General features: G+C 54.7%; 1 protein-coding gene across 6 annotated transcripts in view; it reads left to right on the forward strand.

The window, feature by feature from the left end:
• FOXP4 (forkhead box P4) overlaps nt 1–22,140 on the forward strand; it is a 49,125-nt gene that overhangs the window by 16,732 nt on the left and 10,253 nt on the right. For 3 of the 6 annotated variants that reach the window (XM_090282374.1, XM_090282377.1, XM_090282375.1), the window contains exons 2-7: nt 1,001–1,235; nt 13,420–13,515; nt 17,772–17,921; nt 19,597–19,719; nt 20,238–20,324; nt 21,862–22,009. In XM_090282374.1, the coding sequence (XP_090138500.1) occupies nt 1,017–1,235; nt 13,420–13,515; nt 17,772–17,921; nt 19,597–19,719; nt 20,238–20,324; nt 21,862–22,009 (823 nt within the window). In that variant the 5' untranslated portion in view covers nt 1,001–1,016. The remainder of the gene's footprint in view (nt 1–1,000; nt 1,236–13,419; nt 13,516–17,771; nt 17,922–19,596; nt 19,720–20,237; nt 20,325–21,861; nt 22,010–22,140) is intronic. The other 3 variants (XM_090282378.1, XM_090282379.1, XM_090282380.1) reach the window with 1 other exon arrangement.

The following is a 22,140-nucleotide window of genomic DNA, read 5'->3' on the forward strand; positions in this document are numbered from 1 at the left end:
CTTCTCCTTACTATCCTTGACACTCCCAAATATACCATATCTCTTTCTGGGGATGTTTCCACCACTTTTTGGGAGGCATTTGGGGTAGGGGGAGAGAGTGTGGGATTCAGGCCTTGACTCTTTGCCTCCATAAATCGCCAAACTCTGGACCTTCTGCTTCCCCATCTGTCAAGTCAGGATGATGATAACTCACAATTCTTGTTATTAGGAATCATGGTGCCTGTAGAGACTAAATATTATTGAGTGTCTACTTCTGGCCAGACCCTAGTCTGCCCGATTTAGTTTGGATGGTCAGAGGAGGGGACCACAGCTGCCTTCACTGAACAGTTCTGCCATGCCGAGCCTGGCTCCCAGGAGCTGCTGGGCAAACGGCAGCCATTCTTGTTGTGGAACAGACATTGATTAGAGCCTCTGTGCCCTGGGGAAAGAGACTCTGTAAGGAGGCCCCTGCCCTGGGGGGACTCCTCATCTAGGGGAACAGACACAATGGCCATTATAGGTGTTTGTGCCAACATGGAAGGGGGGAGGCCACAGCGATATAGTGAGTCCCAATGAATAGCTCATCTACTTTTAAGTCCTTGCAGACTTTCACCCCTCCTCCCATGCCCCCAAGCTCTGGCCTGGAGAGAGAGGCCAAAACAGGTTTTAGGGGCTGCTCAGCACAGGCATTGCCTCCCTACTTGCTCTGCAGAGGTCTTTTGGAAGTCTGGTAGAGGAAAAGTGGGGGCAGGGGACACCTTCAGTCTGGAGCTGCCCCTTACTGGGGCCTGGGGGGAGGGTGACATTGGGAGAGGCTGTACCCCAAGAGGGGTCCCGGTAGTAGTCCCCAGGACCCCAGGAAGTTGAGAAGGGATGCCCCAGCACCGGAGAGGGGGTGTGAGGTGGTGGTGTTGGGAGTGTTTGTTGAGGGGCATCAGTTGCTACCCTGGGTAGAACCTGCCCTGCCAGTCCAGTTTGGAGCCTCAGCCCCTCCCCCCCCATGTCTCTCCTCCCCCTCCAGGTCCCGCTAGAGCGACATGATGGTGGAATCCGCCTCGGAGACAATCAGATCAGCTCCGTCTGGTCAGAACGGTGTGGGCAGCCTCTCTGGGCAGGTTGATGGCAGCGGCGGTGGCGGCGGAGGAGCTGGGGCTGCGGGCACTGCTGGAGGCGGTGCGGGCAGGGACGCAGCGGCGGGTGCAGACAGCAACGGCGAGATGAGCCCTGCGGATCTGCTGCACTTCCAGCAGCAACAGGTAGGAGCTGGTGCCCCTCCTCGGCCACTGGCCACACCGGGAACAGGGAGGGACACACCAGGCTTCTTCCCACTCCATCCTGGCCACCTGGCGCCACTGTTCAGGACCAAGGAGCTTCACTTGAACATTCTGGGAAGGTCCAGCCTCCAGGGACTACCTCTGTGCCCTCCCATTCTAGCGCCCCCCTTAACACGGGGAGAGGTGTGCTTTCAAGAGAAAGAAGTAGGGCTCTGGGTTCTGAGATCATGGAGCTTAGAACTGTCAGAAATGCCCACCAGGACAGACAGACCTGGGAAGCAGTCCTGAGGGTGTGCACCTCAGAAGGGCGGTACCTGGGCTCTCCCACATACTGGCTAAGTTAACAGGGTTGGGGAAAATCCCTTGCTTTAAAAGTATGTTCACTGGGCAAAGGGGATGAGCTGTGCACATAGGGGGTATCTCCACTTTATTTGTATCATAAACTGCCCCCCCCCCCGCCCCCCGCCACTCCCATGTCTGCCTGGGCCCCTGACACAAGCTGTGCAGATTAAACTTACAGCCACCAGGGGCCAAAGCAGCTGGGAAAAGGCCGAGAATCAGAGGCAAAGTCAGGCCTCCATTTTTAGGGCTCAGACTGGGAACCCCTGTCTGCATCCACTTTCCCTCTTCCCCTCCATCACTCCCACCCTGAACTGCAGAGTTCAGGAGTTCAAAACCAGCCTTTCTGCAAATCGAGAGGCCCTAGGGTGGGGAGCCTGGTTGGGTGATGACAGAACAGGGGCCCTAGGTCCCAGCCCCACCCGGGAAACAGGGAGAATCATGCTTGACAAGTTTAGGAGAACCAGCCCAGCCAGCCCTAGCCTTGAGATTCTCCTTTTACTTGACTCCCCACTCCTCGAATCACTGCTGGTAGCACTGGCCCTTGGGGGCTCTGCTGGGAATGAGGAAAACTCAGGTCCTGCCTGCCCCTGCCATCTGGGCCTCCACTCCTGCCTTACGTGCAGAAGTATATGTACATTGCCCTCATGTTGTCTCCCAGGTTCACCCTGGGGCTCCTCCCCCCACGCCATAGCCCCTAGGGGTCCCTTTCCCACCACATTCCTTGGAGCCTGAGGTCATACTGGAAGCAACGTGGTCAGAAGCTGAGCACCCTGCACTGAGCTGATCGGACAACACTAACAGGAATGAAACAACCCCAGGTGGAGTCCTAGCTTGTCCCTTAGTGTGACCTTGGCCAATTACTGGGCCTCCCTGAGCCTTGGCCTCCTTGGTGCCTGGAGTACGGAGTTGTTAGGATCAGATGCAGCTTGGGTGTGAAACCCCTGTACTCATGGGCTGTGGATGTGAACAGAAGTAAGGGCTTTAAAAGTCATTTCCTCTTATAAGCAGTGGAGGCTTGAATGGAAAGGGTCCGTCTCTTTTCCCCAGGGAGATGGTCCTTGGAAGTTTTCTGGCATCTCCCAGGTCTTTCTAAGCAGGACCTCTTGGGGAGAGACAGCATCTGTGCCATCTAATGGGGACAGAAGGTCAAAGGGCAAAAGCCTACCTTTATCAAAATAATGACAAAACACACCCTACCAGAAGGCTCCAAGGCCACCCATTTTGTATGGCCAGCTTCCCCTCCCACACTTCTATGCAGACAGAGCAATGAAAAGTTTTGAATGGGGGGGTAGGAGGTGGGTAGGAGAAATACTCAAACTGGGAATGTCTTTTAAAAATTCTTTAAAGTGGAGAGTGAACCGATACCTGGAGAACCGGGGAGATGTGAGGGGTGGGGAGAGCCAGAACTGTCTGCACTGATCGGGTTTCTCCATTGTGCAGGCACACACGCCATGTTTTACCATCTATACTCCACGTTCCAGTCATTCCTGTTTGTTTTGGGGACTATCCCAAAGTCCTGGAAAATCCTATATCTGTTTCACAAATAAACTGGGGTGGAGATTTGGAGGCAGGCAGAGGGCTGTTTTATCCATTTGGGCTCACTATGGGCGTCGTGCCCGGGGCCAAGGAAAATATTTGAGACTTAAAAAAGGTTTTGTTGGCTCCAAACTATGAAAAGAGCCCTGCAAAATTAAAAATACAAAATTTTCAATTAAAATGAAATCAGTCTGTAGGCCATCTTTCCACCCCCCAATATGAGTGAGGTTTTGGGGGGAAGTTTCAGGGGTAACACTTCCTGGCCCCCCAACAACAAACGTTCCTATTTGTGAGCTAAAGCAACTATAGGAAAGGGAGCCTGGCCCTGTGGGTTCCTCCTCCCTCTCAATCCCAACCAGGAAGTCTCCAAGGACAAACAAACAAATACCTTGTGTCTCTTTGGTGCTTTGGGTCTTTCACATATGTTGCGTCATTTAATCGTCTGGGAGGTTGACATTATTATTCCCATTTCACAGATGAGGGAGTAGCCAGAGATGCACTGACTTGTCCAGGACCTCAGGTCTCCCAGTTCCTAGTTCAGGGCTCAGCACAGCCTCCTTTTTGCACCTGCCACGTACCCAGTCCCCTTTAGGAGACAGAGGGAGCAAAGCCTGCAGCATAGTAGGTGCCAAATAAATGTCTGTTGGTGTGCAAATGAGAGCACTCCTTCCCCAACTTAAAAGGGCTGGAAAACAAACAGAAGCAGCAACACTGTCAACTGCCCTGAGCAGCCGTTCCAGGGGAGGGAGGTTGGGATGGGGGGCGGTTTCTGTGGCAGTACACAGGGCCCTCTCCCTCTGTCCTTCTGTCTTTTGGTCCCTGTCCCTCTGCTCTGGGTAAACAAGCCCTGGAAATGCAAGCTTGGCCTTTGGGAGTAATGAGTTGACAGAGGAGAGAGAGAGAGAGAGAGAGAGAGATAAACAGGGCGAGTCAGAAGTCAGACCGGTGACAGGACTTTAGGCTGAGACAAACTGCTGAACAGGGCAGCCACGTCACTTTGGAACAAGAGCAGGCGCCTGTTTCCATGCAACAGCAGGCTGGAGCTTGTTTAAACAGAGGCTGGAGCTGGGGGTAGGGGGGATGTAGCCTGGCTGCCAGGCCCCTCTGGTGGAGAGGGGGTCCCTAGCTGGCTGCCCTATTGCAGCAATCAGTGCCTTAGCTTCCTGCTCCCCCGTCCCAACACCCTTATGGGTGAGTGACAGAGCCACACTGTGTCCACCCCATCCTTGGGCTTTCACAGTCTCTACTCTCACCCCCTTACAGAGAAAAATGCGTGGGGAGTGTGGTAGGCCTTGGCGCACACATTCACTCAGCAGACATACACTGAACCTTAGCTTGCGCCAGGGACCCTGTTGGCCAGCAGGAGTTGGTGCTTCCCCAGCTGCTGTGGAAGAATACCCCGGACCCAGCAGACATAGCAGCTGCCCAGCAATCCCCCTCCTTCACCAAGGCCAAGTCCTTCCTCTTTGCCTTCTCCCCACACAGTTCCCCTCTGATGGCTTTTTTCTCTGAAGGTTGCCCTTGGGTTTTATTTTAATCTGATTCCACCTGTATGAAAATATTCCCAGGGGGTTTCCTCAAGGATTGCACAAATACCCATTGGGCTTTCTGGTAGGGGGCAGTGAGAGCTAGGAGAAGTGGGTGCCAGCTTTTGGGAGGTGGAGGGCCTGGGGAGGTCTTGGGAACCAGACTGGGTGCTCTGGCAAAGGAGAGCTGGCCTTGGGGCCCAGAGGGCTGAGCAGGCCCGGTGGGGACTGCAGAGCTGCTGGCGGCTGCTGTGCTGAAAGGCGTCCTGGGCCTCCAGAGCCGTGCTCCTATTGTCCTCAGGTTGTGCGGGTGACAGGTCAGCGAGGGTCACAGGGGGGTTGCCTAGCGTCTGGGAACTCCCACTGCAGTTGCTGTGGCAACCGGGGCCAAATCCCACCCTGTGCACATCCTGTGAGGAGATTCAAAAGGGTTGGGGAGGGGGGAGCTCTGCACTTTAATGGGCTTTTAACTCACCCCCCTCCGAAGAGATGGGGGGCGCTTTAGGGAGCTGTGCGAAGGGGAAAAGAAGAATGGAAGAGATTTTTGTTTTCCTCTTCCATCTGGCTCTCCTCTGCCCAAGCTACTTAGGGGGATGGGGTGGAAGGGGAGGCCTCAGGGGTGAATTAGCAACTCCCCCTCACAAACACCATCTACAGGTCTTTAGCTTTAGGTCTGGGGCCCGCATCTTCAGTCTGTGGGACTCCCACCCTCATGCCCCAGATTCTGCCCTTTCGTATGTAGTCCCATACCTTCTCTCCTTTTCTTTTTTCCCACGGAGTAAGTCCCTTCCCAGGAGGTGCTGTGGCCAGGCTGGCCCGGGGAAGCAGGGAAGCATTGGGCCGGGCTCCAGCAGCTGCAGGGTAGTGCTTAGGACGTGTTCCTGCCTGCTCTAGGGTCAGGGAGTTGGGGGCTAGGTTGTGAGTGAGGGCCAGCAGGGGAGAGGGCCTTAACACCAGCCCGTCTTGTACCCCTCCCAGGTTACCCTGCCTCTCAGCCCCGAAGGCACAGAGAAGTTCCCCTAGGAGGGAGCTCTAGTGTGAGGGGAGGGGAAGGTAGGAGAGAGGGCCCAAGGCTAGGGAGGGGTCCCAGGCCCTTACTTGTTGGGACCAGAAAGGAGCCAGCCCACTCTACCACCAACCTTCCCTTCCAACAGGAAATTTTGAGACCTCTGACTTTTTTCTCTTCTCTAACCCCCTTTTATGCCAGAGGTTTTACCCTCACTGTTCAGGAGTTTGGGGACTGGGGGAAGGGAGGGTTGGATGTTCCCTCTTCTGAGGGTGAAGGATTGAAGTGGGGACTAGTGTTTCTCCTAAGGGAGCATTTTTATTCTGTGAAGGGGATTGCCTACCCCCCAGAGCCCCCACTTTAAATCCTGCCCCCTGCAGAAGTGGCTAGTGTGAGGGTGGTGGCTGGGCTCATGGTGGCTCTAGGCCCAGACATCCTTAGGCCCCACTTCCTGTGAACGCAAAGGTAGAATCACCCACCTGGGAGGTGGACAGCAGCCAGGGAGGCGACACAGGGGAGTGCAGGGCTGCCACCCTGCACACAGACCGCCCTCAATATTCCAGCCTCTTCCAACACCCAGACTCGGTGCCTCTGGACCCCCTGAACTCACAGGCCCTGCTTTTCCCAGCATCGCTGCCCAGCTGGTCTTGGCCCAAGGGGGCTGCATGGGCTGCCCTGGTCGCCCTGGGTGCTAAGCCCACAGGATTTGAGAGCAGTTGCCACTGGGGGCCCCTCCGAGGCGCATGCCTTTCCCTTTTCAGTGCTGTTGGGTTCATTGGTCTATTCCAGCGATTTTTAACCTTTTTCATCTCATGGCACACACAATCTAATTACTAAAGTTCCGCAGCACACCAAAAAAATATATTTAATTTTTTGCTGCTCTAACAAAAAAAAAAATAGGTATAATTTTGATTCATTCACACCAGATGGCTATTGTTATGTTGGCTGTTGTCATTGTTTTATTTGATAACCTAAGGGAAAAGAGGTCAGTGCCCCTGACTGAATAATCAGGTATTGCATGTTTTAAAAATTCTTGTGGCATACCACTGTGCTACGGCACAACGGTTGAAAATCGCTGGTCTCTTCTCCACCTGAAGCGGGCAGAGACTGGTTCCTTGCAGAGAGGAGGCATTTGCAAGACACTTGGCAGGGACAGGGCCCTGAAATCAGGCGGTGTACCCAGGCCTTACATCTCCCACCCACGTGGGCCTGTCTGTATCTATGCATTGCTGGTTTTCATTTTAATGGTTCTAATTTGGGAATGCATCTATGTCATTTTTATGCGGTTAGTGTAAAAAAAAATTTACAGCCTTTTCCAAAAAGCTTCTTTTTTCCCCAAGGGAAAAAGGTGTAGAATCACTTTGGGGATTTTATGGTCTCCCCTTTGCCCCCCTTCTCTATGTAATTTCATTTTTATGTCTCTTTCTCATTGCTGGAGGACAAGCCTGGCAGGTGGGGAAACTGTATCTCCGATGGTCAGTACTCTTTGTGGTTGGGACCACTGACTTCTGACCTTTCTCCCTGTGCCCTTTCCCTCTCCTCTCCATTCCCCAGAGCAGTTATGTTTCAAGCAATGAATGGAGAGATTTTTTTGTTTAATTCAAATCAACAAGTAGATTATTAGGCACCTACTGTTTACTATCTGCAGGCTAGGAAATTCTGCCACTTCCTTAATTCCTTATATTCACTTGCTTTAAATTCTCCAGAAATCTTTCCTCAAGTGTAGAGTGAAATAAAAAAACTATTCTCCCTGTGATCTGGCCCCTGCTCCCCTCTAGGACTTTCTCTCAGGCCGCTCGGATTGGCGACACTGACTGTGCATGGGGCACCTCCAAGCTCATCCCACCCCAGGGCTCTTGCACCAGCTCTTTCCTGCACCACGCACACTCTCTCCTCGGGTGACGGGCATTCCTGGGCGTGCTCTTCTGGTTTGGGGTGAGCCAGCACCTCCAAACACCTTCCTAGTGCCCCTACCCCTAAATCCAGCCAGCCCCCAGTTGAAATTATCAAGACAGTTTAGATCCCAGTTTTGCCAAAGTTAGCTAGGTGCAGACAAAAGAAGTTTGGAGTTTGTCTGTTTTGGCTACCTGTTACCGCAATCCAAATTAAACCAGCTCCTGGCTGAAGAGCCCAGGGAACTCAGGGTCTGTTTCTGCCACTGTGTGACTTTAGGCATGGCACTGCCCCACTGGATATCCATATCCTCATCTGTGAAGGAAACGACATCAGCACTTTGTACGCCTTTTTGCCTGAGATCTACAGTGAGGAATACACTTCACTTGGAGTCCCAGCACACACAATTACATGAAGTGATCTTTATGCTTACCCAGTAACTCTATCTTTTTTATGTATTTGTATGTGTATCCCCCCCCCCCCCCTGACTAAATTGACATTATGACCCACTGTTAGGTCATGACCAGCAACTTGGGAAACAAGACACTGGATCCCCTCTCACACTTGAGCTCACCAGGCCATGGTCTGTGTGATTCTCCTTCTCCGTTCTCAGAGCTCAGCCTTCAAGCTTGTCTCCCTGAGCACCAACCACCTCCCCACCCTCCGAAGCACACGCATAGCGAGACTGGGACCCCAGCACAGAGCTGGACTCCTCCAGCCTAGTCCACAGCCCTGCATCTGGCTTCCACAGAGAGGGGACCTGCCCTTCCCCCCTGAATTCTCAGAGACAGAAATGAGGGGCTGGTCTCCTGCTAGAAATGACAGACCCTCCTGTCTCAAGACTTATCTTCTCATAGCAGCTCCCTGTTGCCCTGAAATCTGTAGCTTCGTTCCCCTCCATCCCAGCAGCCCTCCCCGGATGCAGTCCGTTACAAGCCATTTGTTCCTAATTGTGGCGATCCTGCTAATGACTTCTGAACTGGCAGTGGCGGGAGGGGAGGAGAGCTCAGCTTCATTAGCGAGAGAACTAGACTGAGTTCTTAGGCTTGAGGCAGAATTGGGGGGTGGGGGGGAGGCTGGAAGAGGGTTTGGTTAGCAAGTCCTGGGTGGTATAGGAAGGCAAAACATAAATTAGGTGACAATAGTTAACAGACCCTCTTGGTGCTACAGGCACTGTGCTAAGTATTCCATGTACGTTGTCTCATATACTGTTCACAACACCCTGTGCGCTAAGTACAGGGTTATTCCTACCTTGCAGAGGAAGAAACTGAGGCTCAGAGAGGTCAGGTGACTTACCCAAGGTCACTCAGTATGTGGTAGAACCAGGATTTGGGTCCAGATCTGACCAGAGCCCATGTACTGAAGAGCCCCATCCTGCCTCGCTTAGAGGAAAACTAGACCTTACTCCCCAAACCACAGAGCTGGGCATTTGGTTTTCACTCCATTGGGGTGGAGGGGGGAGAAAAATGAGGTTTAAGAAACCAAATGGCTCCCAGTTTCTGCCCTGAGCCCCCTCTTCCTCCTTCATCACAGGTTTTCCATGATGGCTTCTCTCTGGTGTGGGATTCTAAATGCCTTTGCTCACCCAAGACTGTGTCTGGGTATCTGTGGCCTCCAGAGAAGGGAAACTGAGCCCACCTTTCTCTCCTAGAGATTCCTTTCTTGGTCTTCTCTCCCCACCTCAACCAGCTTTACCTCCCCTTCACACCCAGACTGCTGAAACACTAGACTGGCTGGAGGAGGGGACAGATTCGCAGGCCTCACCAGACTGTGCATGAGATCACAGTGGTCCCTCTGGGGCGAAGGGGGCTGGGCAGTCAGAGGTGTTTGGATTCTACTTCCCAGCGGTGGGACCTTGGGTTTCAGTTTCCTTATCTGTACAATGGAGACAATGATTACCTGCCCTGCCCTGCCCTGCTCAAGGTTGTGAAGCTTCAACTAAAATGTTCATAGAAGCGCTTTGAAAACCACCAGGCACCCTCCAGATGCTCGCTCCTGTGCCTGCCTCCCACGCTCAGCCAAGACTGGAGTGACTTTCCCCAGCGTGTCTGCTGCGTGCTGGTGACATCTGTGTTTCAAGGAAGCTATAACCTGGGTGGCATCATCAGAGAAAGTGGGGCTGCATCTGTCAGGCTGGGGAGACCTTCCTTTCCCACATCCCGGGGGGAGGCGGGCAGTCCAGTGACGGGTCAGACCCAAGAGCCATTGGCCAGTGTAGACAGGCACGGACACCTGTACACCAGAGTGATGGATGTGACTCAAAGGGACTTTGCAGAATCTCAGTCCTACATCAAGTGGCCATTTGTAGGAGGGCACCCTGGGTGGAGGTCCAGACGTGTAGTGAGGACAGGGGCAGGAGTGGAGCAGCAGTGAGCCATCAGTGACATGTCCAGGCAATCGAAGGAGGGCAGCTTGGACCCCAGGCCCAGGGTCTGCCCATTACCCCACCCCTGGGAGCTGCAGGGTGATTTTTAGGTGGTACCCAAATTGCCCTAAACTGGGTCAGGGCAAATCACACAAAATTACCTTGTGTAGTTCATCATCGCCTTGCCACCTCCAAGCACAGGGCCTGCATGTGGTGGGCGGCCATGAACATGAGTGAGCGAAGGAAGGCAAGAATGGCTGAGTCAAGTGCCTAGAGTGTAGACCCTGCTGACCTGAGGGCCCCCGTCAGCCTTTCCTACTGCCCCCAACACAGCTCTATTTCTGTCCCCCGGGAATGGTTAGGTCCCCAACTCGCTGGGCCATTTGACTCCTCTGCGGTGTGTGGGTCACTGTGCTTGTAATGCCCTTCAGGACCCAGTTAGTGCTGCCCCCTCCTCTGGAGGCCTTCCAAGACCTCCCCAGGCAGAGGAGGCCCTTCTCTGGGCTCTGGCACCCGGTGCCCACCTCCAGTCTCTGACAGGCAGCTGTCACCCTAGCACCGCGGCTGTGAGCCCTGGGCAGGGCCTTATGCTGTTTCTCTGTGTCTTCAGCATTTAGCATGGTGCCTGGCACACAGCGGGCGCTCCGTCAACATGAAGAAAGAGCAAGTGGGTAAGAGTAAGAAGTCAGAGGAGGGGACAGCCTTGGCCAGGCCTAGGTCTTACCTGGCTCTTTGGTTTAAAGGGAAGGCCCTGCGGGAGGGAAGGGCCTGTCACAGGGGCATCTCACAGGAATGAGATTGCAAACCCATGCCATTTTTTCCTATAAATCTTATAATTTCATGCTCCAGGAGACCACAAAGAGAGTCAATGGGAAGTAAACCGAACTCCCCAGCCACTTCCCCACCAGGAGACTGCGTGGGCTTCCCTTGACTCCCCTGGAAACCTGCCTGCTGTCCGCCTCTCCCACCATGGGACTGGGTGCTTCCTCTCCCCACACTGACCAGTGTCCCCGCTGGCTCCTCTGAGCCACCTTGTCCCCCTGTCCGCATCACCCTCCTCCACCTTCAGAGGACAAAGAACATTTGTCCAACCTGCATCATTGGGCCTGGAGGGGTCACTAAAAGCAAGGCAGGCAGAAGCAGGGGCTCCTTCCTGATGATCGCCTGGCCACCTCCCCCCGCACCCCACCCACACCCCCTTTGCACGGCCTCTGAGAGCCTTTTGACTCAGGAAGGTCAGCCTTAAACTTTCTGAAGTGAATCCTGAAGAGAAGAAACCCCAGGCCACTAATCCTGGAGTGACGCCAGGGGAAGAGACAGGACAAGGGAGGACTCAAATCTGGGGGCTGCTAAGGAGCACGCCTGTCTGAACCCCAGGTTTGCTGGGAGATACGTTCCCATAGATACACCAGCGTGTATTTAGATACCACCTAAGGTAAACAGGATTCCAGCCTCAGGAGGCTCAGCAGCTCAAAGCGGGGTGTGTATATATGCTTGGTACACAGCGGGCGCTCCGGAAGTGTTTGCTGAGGGGCCGTGTGGATGAGTGCGTCTGTATTCCACCTCACAGGACCTTGTCTGACGGTGCCTGTGGTGGGCAGGAGAGTTAGAAGTCCGTGTGAGGACAGACAGGTGTGTGTGTGGACAGAGGTGGGTAAGCCAAGGGTGGGCCCATGTCATTGAATAGGTGCCCCAGGCACCATGCTGTGTTGGGAGAGGCAAGGAGGTGAGGGAGAGAATGGACGGAGACCCTCACAAGAAGGGAAGGGACAGACACTTAGCAAATGCCAACAAAGTGAAAGCTTCGGTCCTTTAATTCCCCTAGTATGTCGGAAATGGGTAGTGTCCCAGTTTTGAAGATCAGGGGACCGAAACACAGAAATGGAACAACTTGTCCAAGGTCACACCACTGGTAATCGCACTGGGATTCAAGCCGGGCCTGCCTGCTGCGGGAGCCCCAAGTCAGAGGCCTAGACACAGCCGCTCTGGCTCTCTAGGTCTCTGAGAAACCTGGAGGCAGACGGGTTCTGTGCTCCTGGAATGTGGATTCGGGACAGATCCCCACATTCCCTGACTTTCAGTCCCCACTGACCCGGGAGTCAGGGGATGCAGGGCCTAGCTGACATGAAGAACTTCCCGGGCCCCCCTGACCCCTCCCTCTCCTACCAGACCTCTCACATCCCACGGGCAGGCCCACTGTCTGGCCCGCTGCTCCTCCAGCAAATGCCATCTACTTCCCACTCCTGTGACCCTGCTGGCTTACAGTCCATTCCAGGCCATCATGACCTCCAAGAGCCGACCACCACAGTCAGTGTAACTCACTAATGCACCACATACCCCTGTCAGGACCTGATTGAATTTCCCCAGTGCCACAAGGCCCCGCACCTCACCCCCTGGACTGGGAGAGCCCCACCCCCACCCCGTGTGCAGACCCTGAGCCTCCACCCTCACCCCCCAGCTGTGTGCTCTGATTCCAAGTGAATGCTACTCTCTTAGCCCCTAGACCCGCCAGGCACTTGGCCTTGGAGCCAGGCTTCCTGGGCTCCAGTCCTGGCTCTGACAACTCCTTGCTGTGTGATTTTGGGCAAGTTACTTAACCTTGTGGAGACCGTTTCTTCATCTGCCTAATGGGGCTGCTAATACCTGCCTCACAGGAGAGAATTAGATGAGATCTTGTCTGCGAAGGGGTGCAGAGTTTGCCACCCCAAAATATGCTGCTCTGGGACATTGATTATTTTAGGCTAGTTAATTTTAAGAAATAGCAGACCTGAGAGAAGCTCTGAAAACCAAGTAGAAGGTACCCCTCTATAAAGGACATTTACTTTTGTGAGGGAACCCTCACTCACTCCACCAGGACAGCTCACTGTCAACAGAGAAGGCACAGCGACCTCTATTCACTGCGTCCTGGTTCCCTCATAACTGACTCTCCACCCGGGTGTCATCTTTTGTCTTTAGCTGAAGGAGGTCTTTTCAGGTGATGACCAGTTACTCTGTTCCTGGGTCTCTCCCATGCATACAGGAAGTATATGTGTTATTGAAGTTTAATGTTTTTCTCCTGCTAACCTGCCTTGTGTTAATTTTATTTTTAGTCCAGCCAAAAGAACTTGAAGGAAAGAAAGTCATTTTTCCTTCCAGACACCTGTAAAGTGCCTGACACATAGTAGCTGCTCAACAAATAGTACCTATGATTAATGCCCCGAGTCTACCCCCTTTTTTGACCAGGGACCCTTCCATTTGCTGCCCCCAATGAGGGCAGCAAGCCTCACCAAGTTCCAGAGGAGTTTCTATAGGCTCTGATTCCTCAGTGCCTCCTATCTTTATATTTATCCCAGGTCCAAGTGGACCCCGTGAGCCTCTCATTCACCCCCGCTAACCTTCCACCAGCCCCTGACCTTCCCTTTACTACAAACTCCCTCTGAATCCCGAGTCCACACTGACTGCACTGACGTGCAGCCCACAGTTGCTGGGGCAGGCACACTGACTCACCCTGTCTTGCAGGCTCTCCAGGTAGCTCGGCAGTTCCTGCTACAGCAGGCCTCGGGCCTGAGCTCCCCGGGGAACAATGACAGCAAGCAGTCAGCCTCTGCAGTACAGGTGAGGAGGAGAGCACCACCCGGCTGGGCTGGGCTGGGCTGGGGTGGGGGAGGGGTGGGGCCAGGTCAGAGGGTGGGCTTGGCAGAACAAGGCAGAGGAAGAGCCAGTTGGAGAATTGCTCTGGCCAGTCCCCAGTGCCAGAAAGTGGGCAGCTGTCCAGAGAGAAGTGCTGGGGCCCGGTGAAGAAACCTGCACTTTCTCATCTCCACCTGCTCCCCCAGGCCTTCCTCTGTGCGGCCCCTCGTCTCTGTGTTTGAATCTGCACTCAGATCTCTCTGTCCTGGTCCCTCTCCACAGGCTTCCTCTTCCTTGGCCTCAGGGTTACTTCTCAGGTTTCTGTTTCTCCATCCTGGTGTGGTCACTCAGCCTGTCCCTCTACTCCCTTCCCAGGCTCTCTCGGTTGCTGAGGTCACCTCGTCTCCCCCCTTATTTCTCACCCACCAGTTCTCTCTGTCTCTCCGTGTTTCCTGTCTCTTGATGTCTCTCTGTCTCTTTTGTTTTCCTTTGCACAATCTGCCCTTTTTCCCCCTCTCCCTTCCCCCAGCCTGCCAGCCCATCTGGCTGGCGGGGAGGAAGGGCGATCTGTGGGGGGTGGGCGGGGGTAAGCCAGGCCTTCTGTTTACCTTTTGTGTCACAAAGAACTTGGGAGAATTGCTGTCTGAGTCGGGGCGGGTCACCACTGGGGCAGCTCAGTCTCCTCCCCCTCACGCAGCAGCCAAGCTTCCTCGCTCCCCCTACCCCTTCCCACCGCAGCGGGGGAGGCTTGGAATTGGGGAGAGGATTAAGCGGGGCTTTGAAAGGAAGTTTATCTAAGGGAGGAAGGCTGAACACGATCCTGAGCAGGGAGCTCTGGAGTCGGGGGTGGGTGGGTGGGGGGTGCTGGGGGAAGGAGGGAAGTGGGAAGGAAGGTAGGATGGGGGATGGGGTGCAGGGTACCTGGAGAAGGACCCAGGACTGGGTTTTATGTGGAACAAGCTTACGTTCAGAAAGTGCTTTGAAGAAGTTCAAGGTGCCCGACAGTTTTGAGGCCTTAGCTGTAGCCCTGCTTTAAAAGTCTTGAGCCTAATGAGACAGCCCTCAAGGGGGAGGATGGGGCAAAGAGGGGCACTAGCCTGGGTTGGGGAGGGGAGAACACAATCTCGAAAGCCAACATTGGGAAGAAGAGAAAGTTCTTAGGCCCATGTGGTGTCAGAACTAGGTGTCTGAATTAGGGATCCCCAACACACACACACACACACACTCTGAGTCTGAAGTAGCCTCTACGCTACTACTATTCTTTTTAATTTATTGATTTGAGAGAGAGAGAGTCATTAATTTATTGTTCTACTTATTTATACATTCATTGGTTGCTTTTTGTATGTGCCCTGACCAGGGATAGAACCCACAACCCCAGTATATTGGGACGACTCTCTAACCAACTGAGCTACCCAGCCAGGGCCAGGCTAGTGTTCTTAATTCTCCCCACCCTAGCTCCACCCTAGTAACCCCTTCTATAAACAGGGATAGGTAGGCTGGGGGACAGGAATGTTCCCCTAGCCCAGAAAGGGCCACCTGACCCAAGGCAAGAAAGGAGGAACTTGATGGGAGTTGGAGGGACAGAGGTCAGGCACAGGAAGTACTTTGCAGCTGGCTATGAGGGATGGAGAGTCGAATAATGAGAAAGTAAAGGAGGCTGTCAAATTTTCCTTGGGAGACCCTCCTCTCCTGAAATGAGAGAGGTCCCTGGATGGCCTGGAAGGACAGGCAGAGGTTTTGGTCAGAGGGACAGATAAAATGATTCTTACGCCTTCTCTCATCTTGCCCCCCACTCCTAATGATTGATTGATTCATTTATTCAACAAGTACTTACTCAGTCCCTCTGAAACTAACAACTGACATTTATAGAGTGCTTGCCCTAGGGCAGACACTAAGTGCTTTATAAGTATCATCTCATTTAGCCTCACAATCCTGAGGTAGAAGCTGTTATTGGCCTCATCTTGCAGATGAGGAAACTGAGGCCCACAGAGGTTAAGGAACTTGTCCAAAGCATAGAGCTATTAAGTGGCAGATCCAGGATTTGAACCCAAACAACTAGCTCCAGAACTCACATTTTGATGCCTGCACTGTGACTCTGCCATGTGCTCAGCACAGTAGTGAACACTGACAGTCCATGGGGACAGAGCCTGTGCGGGATGATTCTCTGGGCTCAGGGAGGTGTCAGTTCTTGGGGCCATATCTGAATTTGCCCAGGAGCCTGGAGCCCCGACTGTTGGTCCTTCTTCTTATCCAACCCTGATACCTTCCTTGCCTTTCAAGTTCACAATCTCTAAGGAGATGGGACTTAGGTTCCCAAGTTGGGGTATAGGGCCTTGAAATAGTGTTTTGGGGAGCTCAATGCTGGTGGGGCAACGGGGAGAGCGAGTAGGAATGTGCATTTTGTTGATTTGGAGTTTGAGTGAAATGGGTAATGAAAGGAGGTCGATAGCAGCCTCTTCCCCAGTGGCTCCCACAGGACAATGTCCTACTCCCCAACTCAAGGTGGGGTTTCCTGCCCATGCCCTCCTCCTAGCCACGTTCACTAGCCCCCTTAGAGCCAGCTTCAGATGACTTTCTAAAACTGCGTTAGGTCTCCAGATCTAGCCCAGAGACTGCCCGGTTTGTGCCTAGGCCTGGACACCAGGCCTGAAGGGAGCGCAGGTGGCTGGGAGTTTGGGCAGATGTTTGGCTAAGGCCAGGCCCCTTAGCTCCGCCCACCTTTGTCTCATCTTCTCAGCCCCCACCCCCGCCCCATGGCTTCCCCTCCTGGTACTTCTAGTTCTTCTTAGTGTCCCCACCACAGTCTTTTTTTCGTTGCAGATTCAGCCCAGAACTAGTCCGAGGACTTCCTTCTGGTTCTGTGCAAGGGAATTTAACCTAAACCAAGCTTTGGCCTAGTCTCAAATCATCCAGGGACCCCTGGCCCCATACTTCAGAGTTTGAGTTTGGGTCCTTGATTGGCACCAAAGTGCATCCATCCCAACCCTCAGCTCCCACGGATGCTTCCTCCGTGTCATGCCAACCAGACGAGCACACTGTAATCATCGTGGGTGGAGGGGTCCAGGCCTGAGCAAGGTCCCTGAGGGAGCGGCTTCGGGCAACTGTCAGTATTGAGCCCGGAGTGCACACTGCTAGGGCTTTAGTAAGCATGTAAGCTGCCCTGGCCACTCTCCAGGTGGTGACTCACTGGCTTCGCTGAGCTGACTAGCCCACGATGTCCATCCTGACACATCCTGGCCTGGTGAGGGGTCAGTGGGGACACCAGGGGAGCTCCAACTCAGTGCTCAGAGCCCCAGGGGGCATGAGAAGAGGTGGGTGAGCCAGCCAGCTCAGGAGATCAGTAGGTGGCAGCCACCTCACTGACCTTTCTTGACCCTCTTGGACCACCTTAGGGACAAGTACACAGAAGGTAATCCGTCCCCATCCATCTCTGTAGCCGCCTCTCCAGCCAGCAGCTCCGCCACGTGGCAGGAATGGCTGAGGCTGGGGAGGCCTTCCAAGGTCATCTCTTCCATTCCCCTGCCTCATGCAGGAAAGCCCCAAGGAAGGAAATGCCACATCCTTTCTTGCCTGCCACTCACAGTGACTCACTCCTGGTGCCTGGAAAGATCTGGGTGTCAGGTCTCAGACTCCCCTGCTGTGGGCCGAGGCCATCTCTAGTGCAGCTCTTGCTGTGATGAGAAGGGGAGGCCTGTTGCTTTTGTCCGACGGGACCCTCTGGGGCCCCTTGAGTACCTAAGGTACTATAGTGGAGAAGAGGGGGAAAGGCAGAGACAGGAAAAGAGGGAGAAAAGGAAAATTCAGAATGTTTTTAAAAAGTAGTTGTCTTTACAATTGTATAGAATTTAATAGCAGAAATCACTTTTACTTACCCCTTCTCCCTTTGTCCCTTTCAGGCAGGGCAAGTTGTTTAACTTCTCCAGGCCTCAGTTGTCTCATCTGTAAAATGTTAACGACATGATACCCTCTTCCCGGTGTTGCAATGAAGATTCAGGGAGATCATACACATTAAGGGCTTAGCCAGGTGCCTGGCATGTAATCCGCCTTCAGCCGCAGCCTCTTGTGCAGTCCTGTGAGGCAGGGCAGGCAGGTGTTCCAAATCCCAGTTAAAGGATGCAGAAAGTGAGGCTTGGGGATTTCAAAGAAGAGTCAATGTCAGAGAAGCCCTACTGCCCGGGGGTTACACAGGGGCTGGGTCTGCAAGGGGGTAGGTCTGGGCCACTGTCTACCCCCTCCCCTAGGCCCCTCTGAGAGTGAGGACCAGGACAACCCTGCAGGCTGGCTTTCCAGAGTCTACTGTGATACAGTGTCAAGACAGGGATTGGCCTTTGGGATCTCCAGCCCTGTCCACCCTTAAGCTCCCTGGATGGTTCGGTTTCCGCACACTCTCGGTAATGCTTACCAAGACCTGCTCCAGGGTGGGGCAGGCAGTGTGGGATGTGGAAACACTGGGAACCATGGAGTACACAGACCTGGGCTTGAATCACAGCCCTGCCACTTAATGCTCCTTGGTCGAGGCCCCTTGGAGCCTTCCTTCCCATGGGATGCCCATGGCTAAAGAGCCAGGTGGTGCCTCTCCAGGGAGGGGCTGGGGAGAAGAGGGAAAGCCCAGCGCTAGGCTCAGCCACTAGTCCGGGGGCAAATGGGATTTCCCATGTCCCCCGAGGATTCAGCGTACCTCCTTGGCTGCTTCCCTAATTGGTGGCTTGAGGCTGAGTCCTGCTCCTGCCAGGGATCCCAAAAGGAACCAACTCCTCCTCCCTTGCCCCACCCATGGGACTGGGGGAGGTGACAGGGGCTATGAGTCCCCTGGGGACCTAACCTGGAATGAGTTGCTCAAGACAAGTCCCTGCAGGACACTCTTCCCTGACTGGGCCACCCTGCACCCCTCCCTCCCCACCGCAGGGCTGGCAGAGGGGCCTGCATCTTCTGGGAAAGGACTGTAGCTCAGGGGAGCAAGCACTTAGTACCTGCTGTGTGCTGACCACTCTGCCAGGGCCTGGGAGTGAGGAAGAGATTAGAGAGGAGTCTTGTGTGCTTTCAGAGTGACCGGTGTGGCAGATAGTCCCACTAGGGCACCTGTCCTGCTAAAACAGCATTAAGACAGTGTTGCAACTTGGGCCTCCCTGGCTCTGACTCCACAAGTCTCGGGGGTGCAGGGGACATAGGGCTGGGAAAAGAATGACATAACTGCTTTTCCTTGCACCTTTTGCCTGTAGCTAGATTCTCTGGGCCTCCTGTAGAGGCCTAACCCAGGGCAGGGGACAGAAAACTGCTTGACTTTGAGAATCCTGCATGTTCCAGCTGGAAGGAGTCATCTGTTATAATCCACTCCCTGTTTAACATTTGAGGAAACTGACACTCCAAAGAGGGCAAGTGACTGTCACACAGCATGTTCAGTGCAGAACCAGGAGTAGAAGCCTGCCTCCTAACTCCCTGCCCAGGGTTCTTTCCACACTGCTGAAGACATAACTACACCTACACCCCCCACCCCCAAGGACAGCACCCTCGGTGCTCTCCAGCTCTGTGCGTGCCCTCTGGACAGCTGTGCTGGAGTGTGTGCCGTGCATGTGGGAGCAGAGCCAAAGCCCAGGCCTCCTGCCGTGGGGGCCCCAGGCTGCCCTCCTGGTCAGGCCTACCTCCTAGTGTCCCCAAAGAGACAAAACAAGAGTTGGGAATGGCTAGCTGCTGCCCTCTCATCATGTGGGATCTACCAACTGGTGTCATTAAGGTGTAATCCTCCTGCTCCTGAGGTAGTGTGTCCCGAATAATAGGCAGCCTTCATGAGCACTTGCTGTATGCCAGGCTTTGTTCTAGGTATTAACTCATGAGTCCTCGTGAAAACTTTAAGAGGCAGGCACTGTTGCTGCTTCCATTTCACGAATAAGAAAACAGGGAGCAAGTCACTTGTCCAAAGACACCCAGCTAGTAGGTGACAGAGCCAGAATTGGAACACGGGCTATCTCACTGTGGAGCCACTCTGCCACCCTGTGGGTGGGGCCTCGGGTGCACGCCCTCCCTGGGGTGGGGTGGAGGTGAGCAGGCTAACAGGGCCGAACCCCACAGGTGCCCGTGTCGGTGGCCATGATGTCGCCGCAGATGCTCACCCCCCAACAGATGCAGCAGATCCTGTCGCCCCCACAGCTGCAGGCCTTGCTCCAGCAGCAGCAAGCGCTCATGCTCCAGCAGGTGAGTCTGGCCCCAGAACAGCTGGGAAGTGGGGTGGGGGGTGCACTGGCTTCCCCCATCCCACCCTGTTTACTACCAACATCACTGAGTGGCAGAAACCAGAGAGACTGCTCAGGCTGGACTGATCTGCATTCCTCCAGGGCCGTGGGGGGAATGCAGAAGTCAGGCCTCTCCCACAACAGCCCCCCACCCCCTGGTGCTAGGCCCATTTCTGTGTCCAGAACCCCAGGGAAAGGCAAAGTACTGGAACATCCTGGCTCCTAGCACCTTGACCTATCAAGGGGACCCACCCAAGAGTTGGGGAGGCCCTAGAGATGTGAGAAGAAGCTTCCTTTGCCCTTCTCCATTCATGGAGCCTCTCTCAGAGCAGAAATCTCCCTGCCAGGCTGTTTGTCCCACTGCCCCAGTAAGGCTCTCTACACCTACCTTCAGGGCTGGGGTTGCTCTGAGGTCAGCAGTCCACGGCCCATGACAACTCACTCCCCCCCTCCCCCCACTACTCCCCCCACCCCACCCAGCTGCAGGAATATTACAAGAAGCAGCAAGAACAGCTCCACTTGCAGCTCCTCACCCAACAGCAGGCTGGGAAGCAGCCACCCAAAGAGGTAAGGGGCTCAGGCAGGGCCCTGCGCCGTCACCTGCAGCCCCAGCCCTCTCCTGGCCAGCCGCTGGGAGTCTTCAGGTGGCCAGAGAGAATTGTTTGGTGGGCATAGTGGAAAAGCCTGGGGGAGGGGATCAGAGAGCATGGGGGAGACAGGGAAAGGGGCTCAAATTTCTCCATCTCTCCTCATCTGCACTCAGTCCTCTCCTTGCCTTATGTTGTTGGGTTAACGAGAGCAGGAAGACAGCCCAGTGTTGCCTCCGCACATGCGTGTAGACACGTGTATATGCTGTCACATGGTCCATACTCATGACCAACTGCCTTGCTCTCATGCCCTCTTCCTGCCCACTTGTCTCTTAGTGAGCCAGCCCCTCAGTCCTCCACTCTGGTCCTGAGATTCTTTTCATTACTCAGCAAACCACTTGCCCCCACCCACTAATCCTGCTCCAACTTCTGTCCCTTCTTATAATATCTGGCCTGGGCCTCTCCAGAGAACTAACTCTCCAGCCTACATCTGCTGCCCCATCTGGGCCACAGTGCCTCCTGAGCTTCCATACCAGGCCCTGCTGTCCCTCCCCACCCCCATCCCAGAAATGTGCCTGCCTCCTGCTAGCCAAATCACAACCAAGTTCTGAGCTGCCTCTTCCCAGAAGGTTGCCCTGCTGCTGACACCCAGTCATTCCCCAAGGCTTCAGCCTCCCCCTTAAGGGTCTAGTATTGCTTCATTCCCTGCATTATCTCTAGGCTGGGTTTATTGACTAGCAAGCCCCCAGCCCCCTGGGCAGGCAGGCAGACATCCTTGCCTCCCCAGCACCCAGGACAAGCTCAGAAAAGACTTGCAGACAGCCTGACTTGTCAGTGCCTGTGTGAAGAACTGAATCTTGGAGTGGGGGTGGGGAGGGACCTAGAGAGAGGGAGAGCTAGAGTAAGGGTGTGAACAAGGGCAGCAGGGATGTGACTCTTCCCTGAGCCTGGATCCTAATGACCAGCTGATGCTGATCTTTTAAAGTCCCATCAGACTTCGTGATTCTCTGTATCTAAGAAGCAAGAGAAGAGCTGGAGGGTGGAGGGGAGAAGGCCCCCTCCTCAGGCAGAAGGGGGGCACCCCGGGCATGTGGGAAGGGTGCCTCCAGGCAGGAGTGGCCCCTGGAGTCTGACAGGCTCATCGATCATTGTGATGAGAGCGCCCCCCCCCCCCACCAGACGTGCACAGCTGCGGTGCGGGGAGCTGGAGCAGCGCTAAGCAGCAGAAGGAGGGAGGCAGGAGCAGGGAGGCACCCTGCTGCGCGTCTGAGTCTGGCTGTGTGTTGGCGCGCGCGCGTGCGCGTGCGTGCGTGCGTGCATGCGTGTGTTTACTGCGAGGAGGCATGCAGCCCTATGGAAGCTGGGCCGGGAGCAGAGAAGCTGCAGCTTCGGACCCTGCACCCACAGCTCCGGGGGCTGAGAGGCCCTGGGAGGGAGTGTCCGCAGGGTGGGGGCCAGATGGTGCACCTGAGGCTGATGGCACCCCTCTCTGCCCACCCCCTCGGACTCCGCACCAGGCACTGGGGAACAAGCAGCTGGCCTTCCAGCAGCAGCTCCTGCAAATGCAACAGCTGCAGCAGCAGCACCTGCTCAACCTGCAGAGACAGGGGCTGGTCAGCCTGCAGCCCAGCCAAGCCTCTGGGCCCCTTCAGACCCTCCCACAAGGTGAGTGGCTCACCCGCCCTGCCCCCAATCGGCCCAGCCCCACAGCCCTCCCTGTACCCAAGGGCTGATACCCCCTCCTGGGGGTGAGGTGGGAAGGCTCCTGTGTTCCTGGGGCCCTGCCAGCCTCTTCC

This window comes from Furipterus horrens, unplaced genomic scaffold (genome assembly GCF_987537825.1).
Source record: "Furipterus horrens unplaced genomic scaffold, mFurHor1.1.pri manual_scaffold_6, whole genome shotgun sequence".
Classification (NCBI taxonomy): Eukaryota; Metazoa; Chordata; class Mammalia; order Chiroptera; family Furipteridae; genus Furipterus; species Furipterus horrens.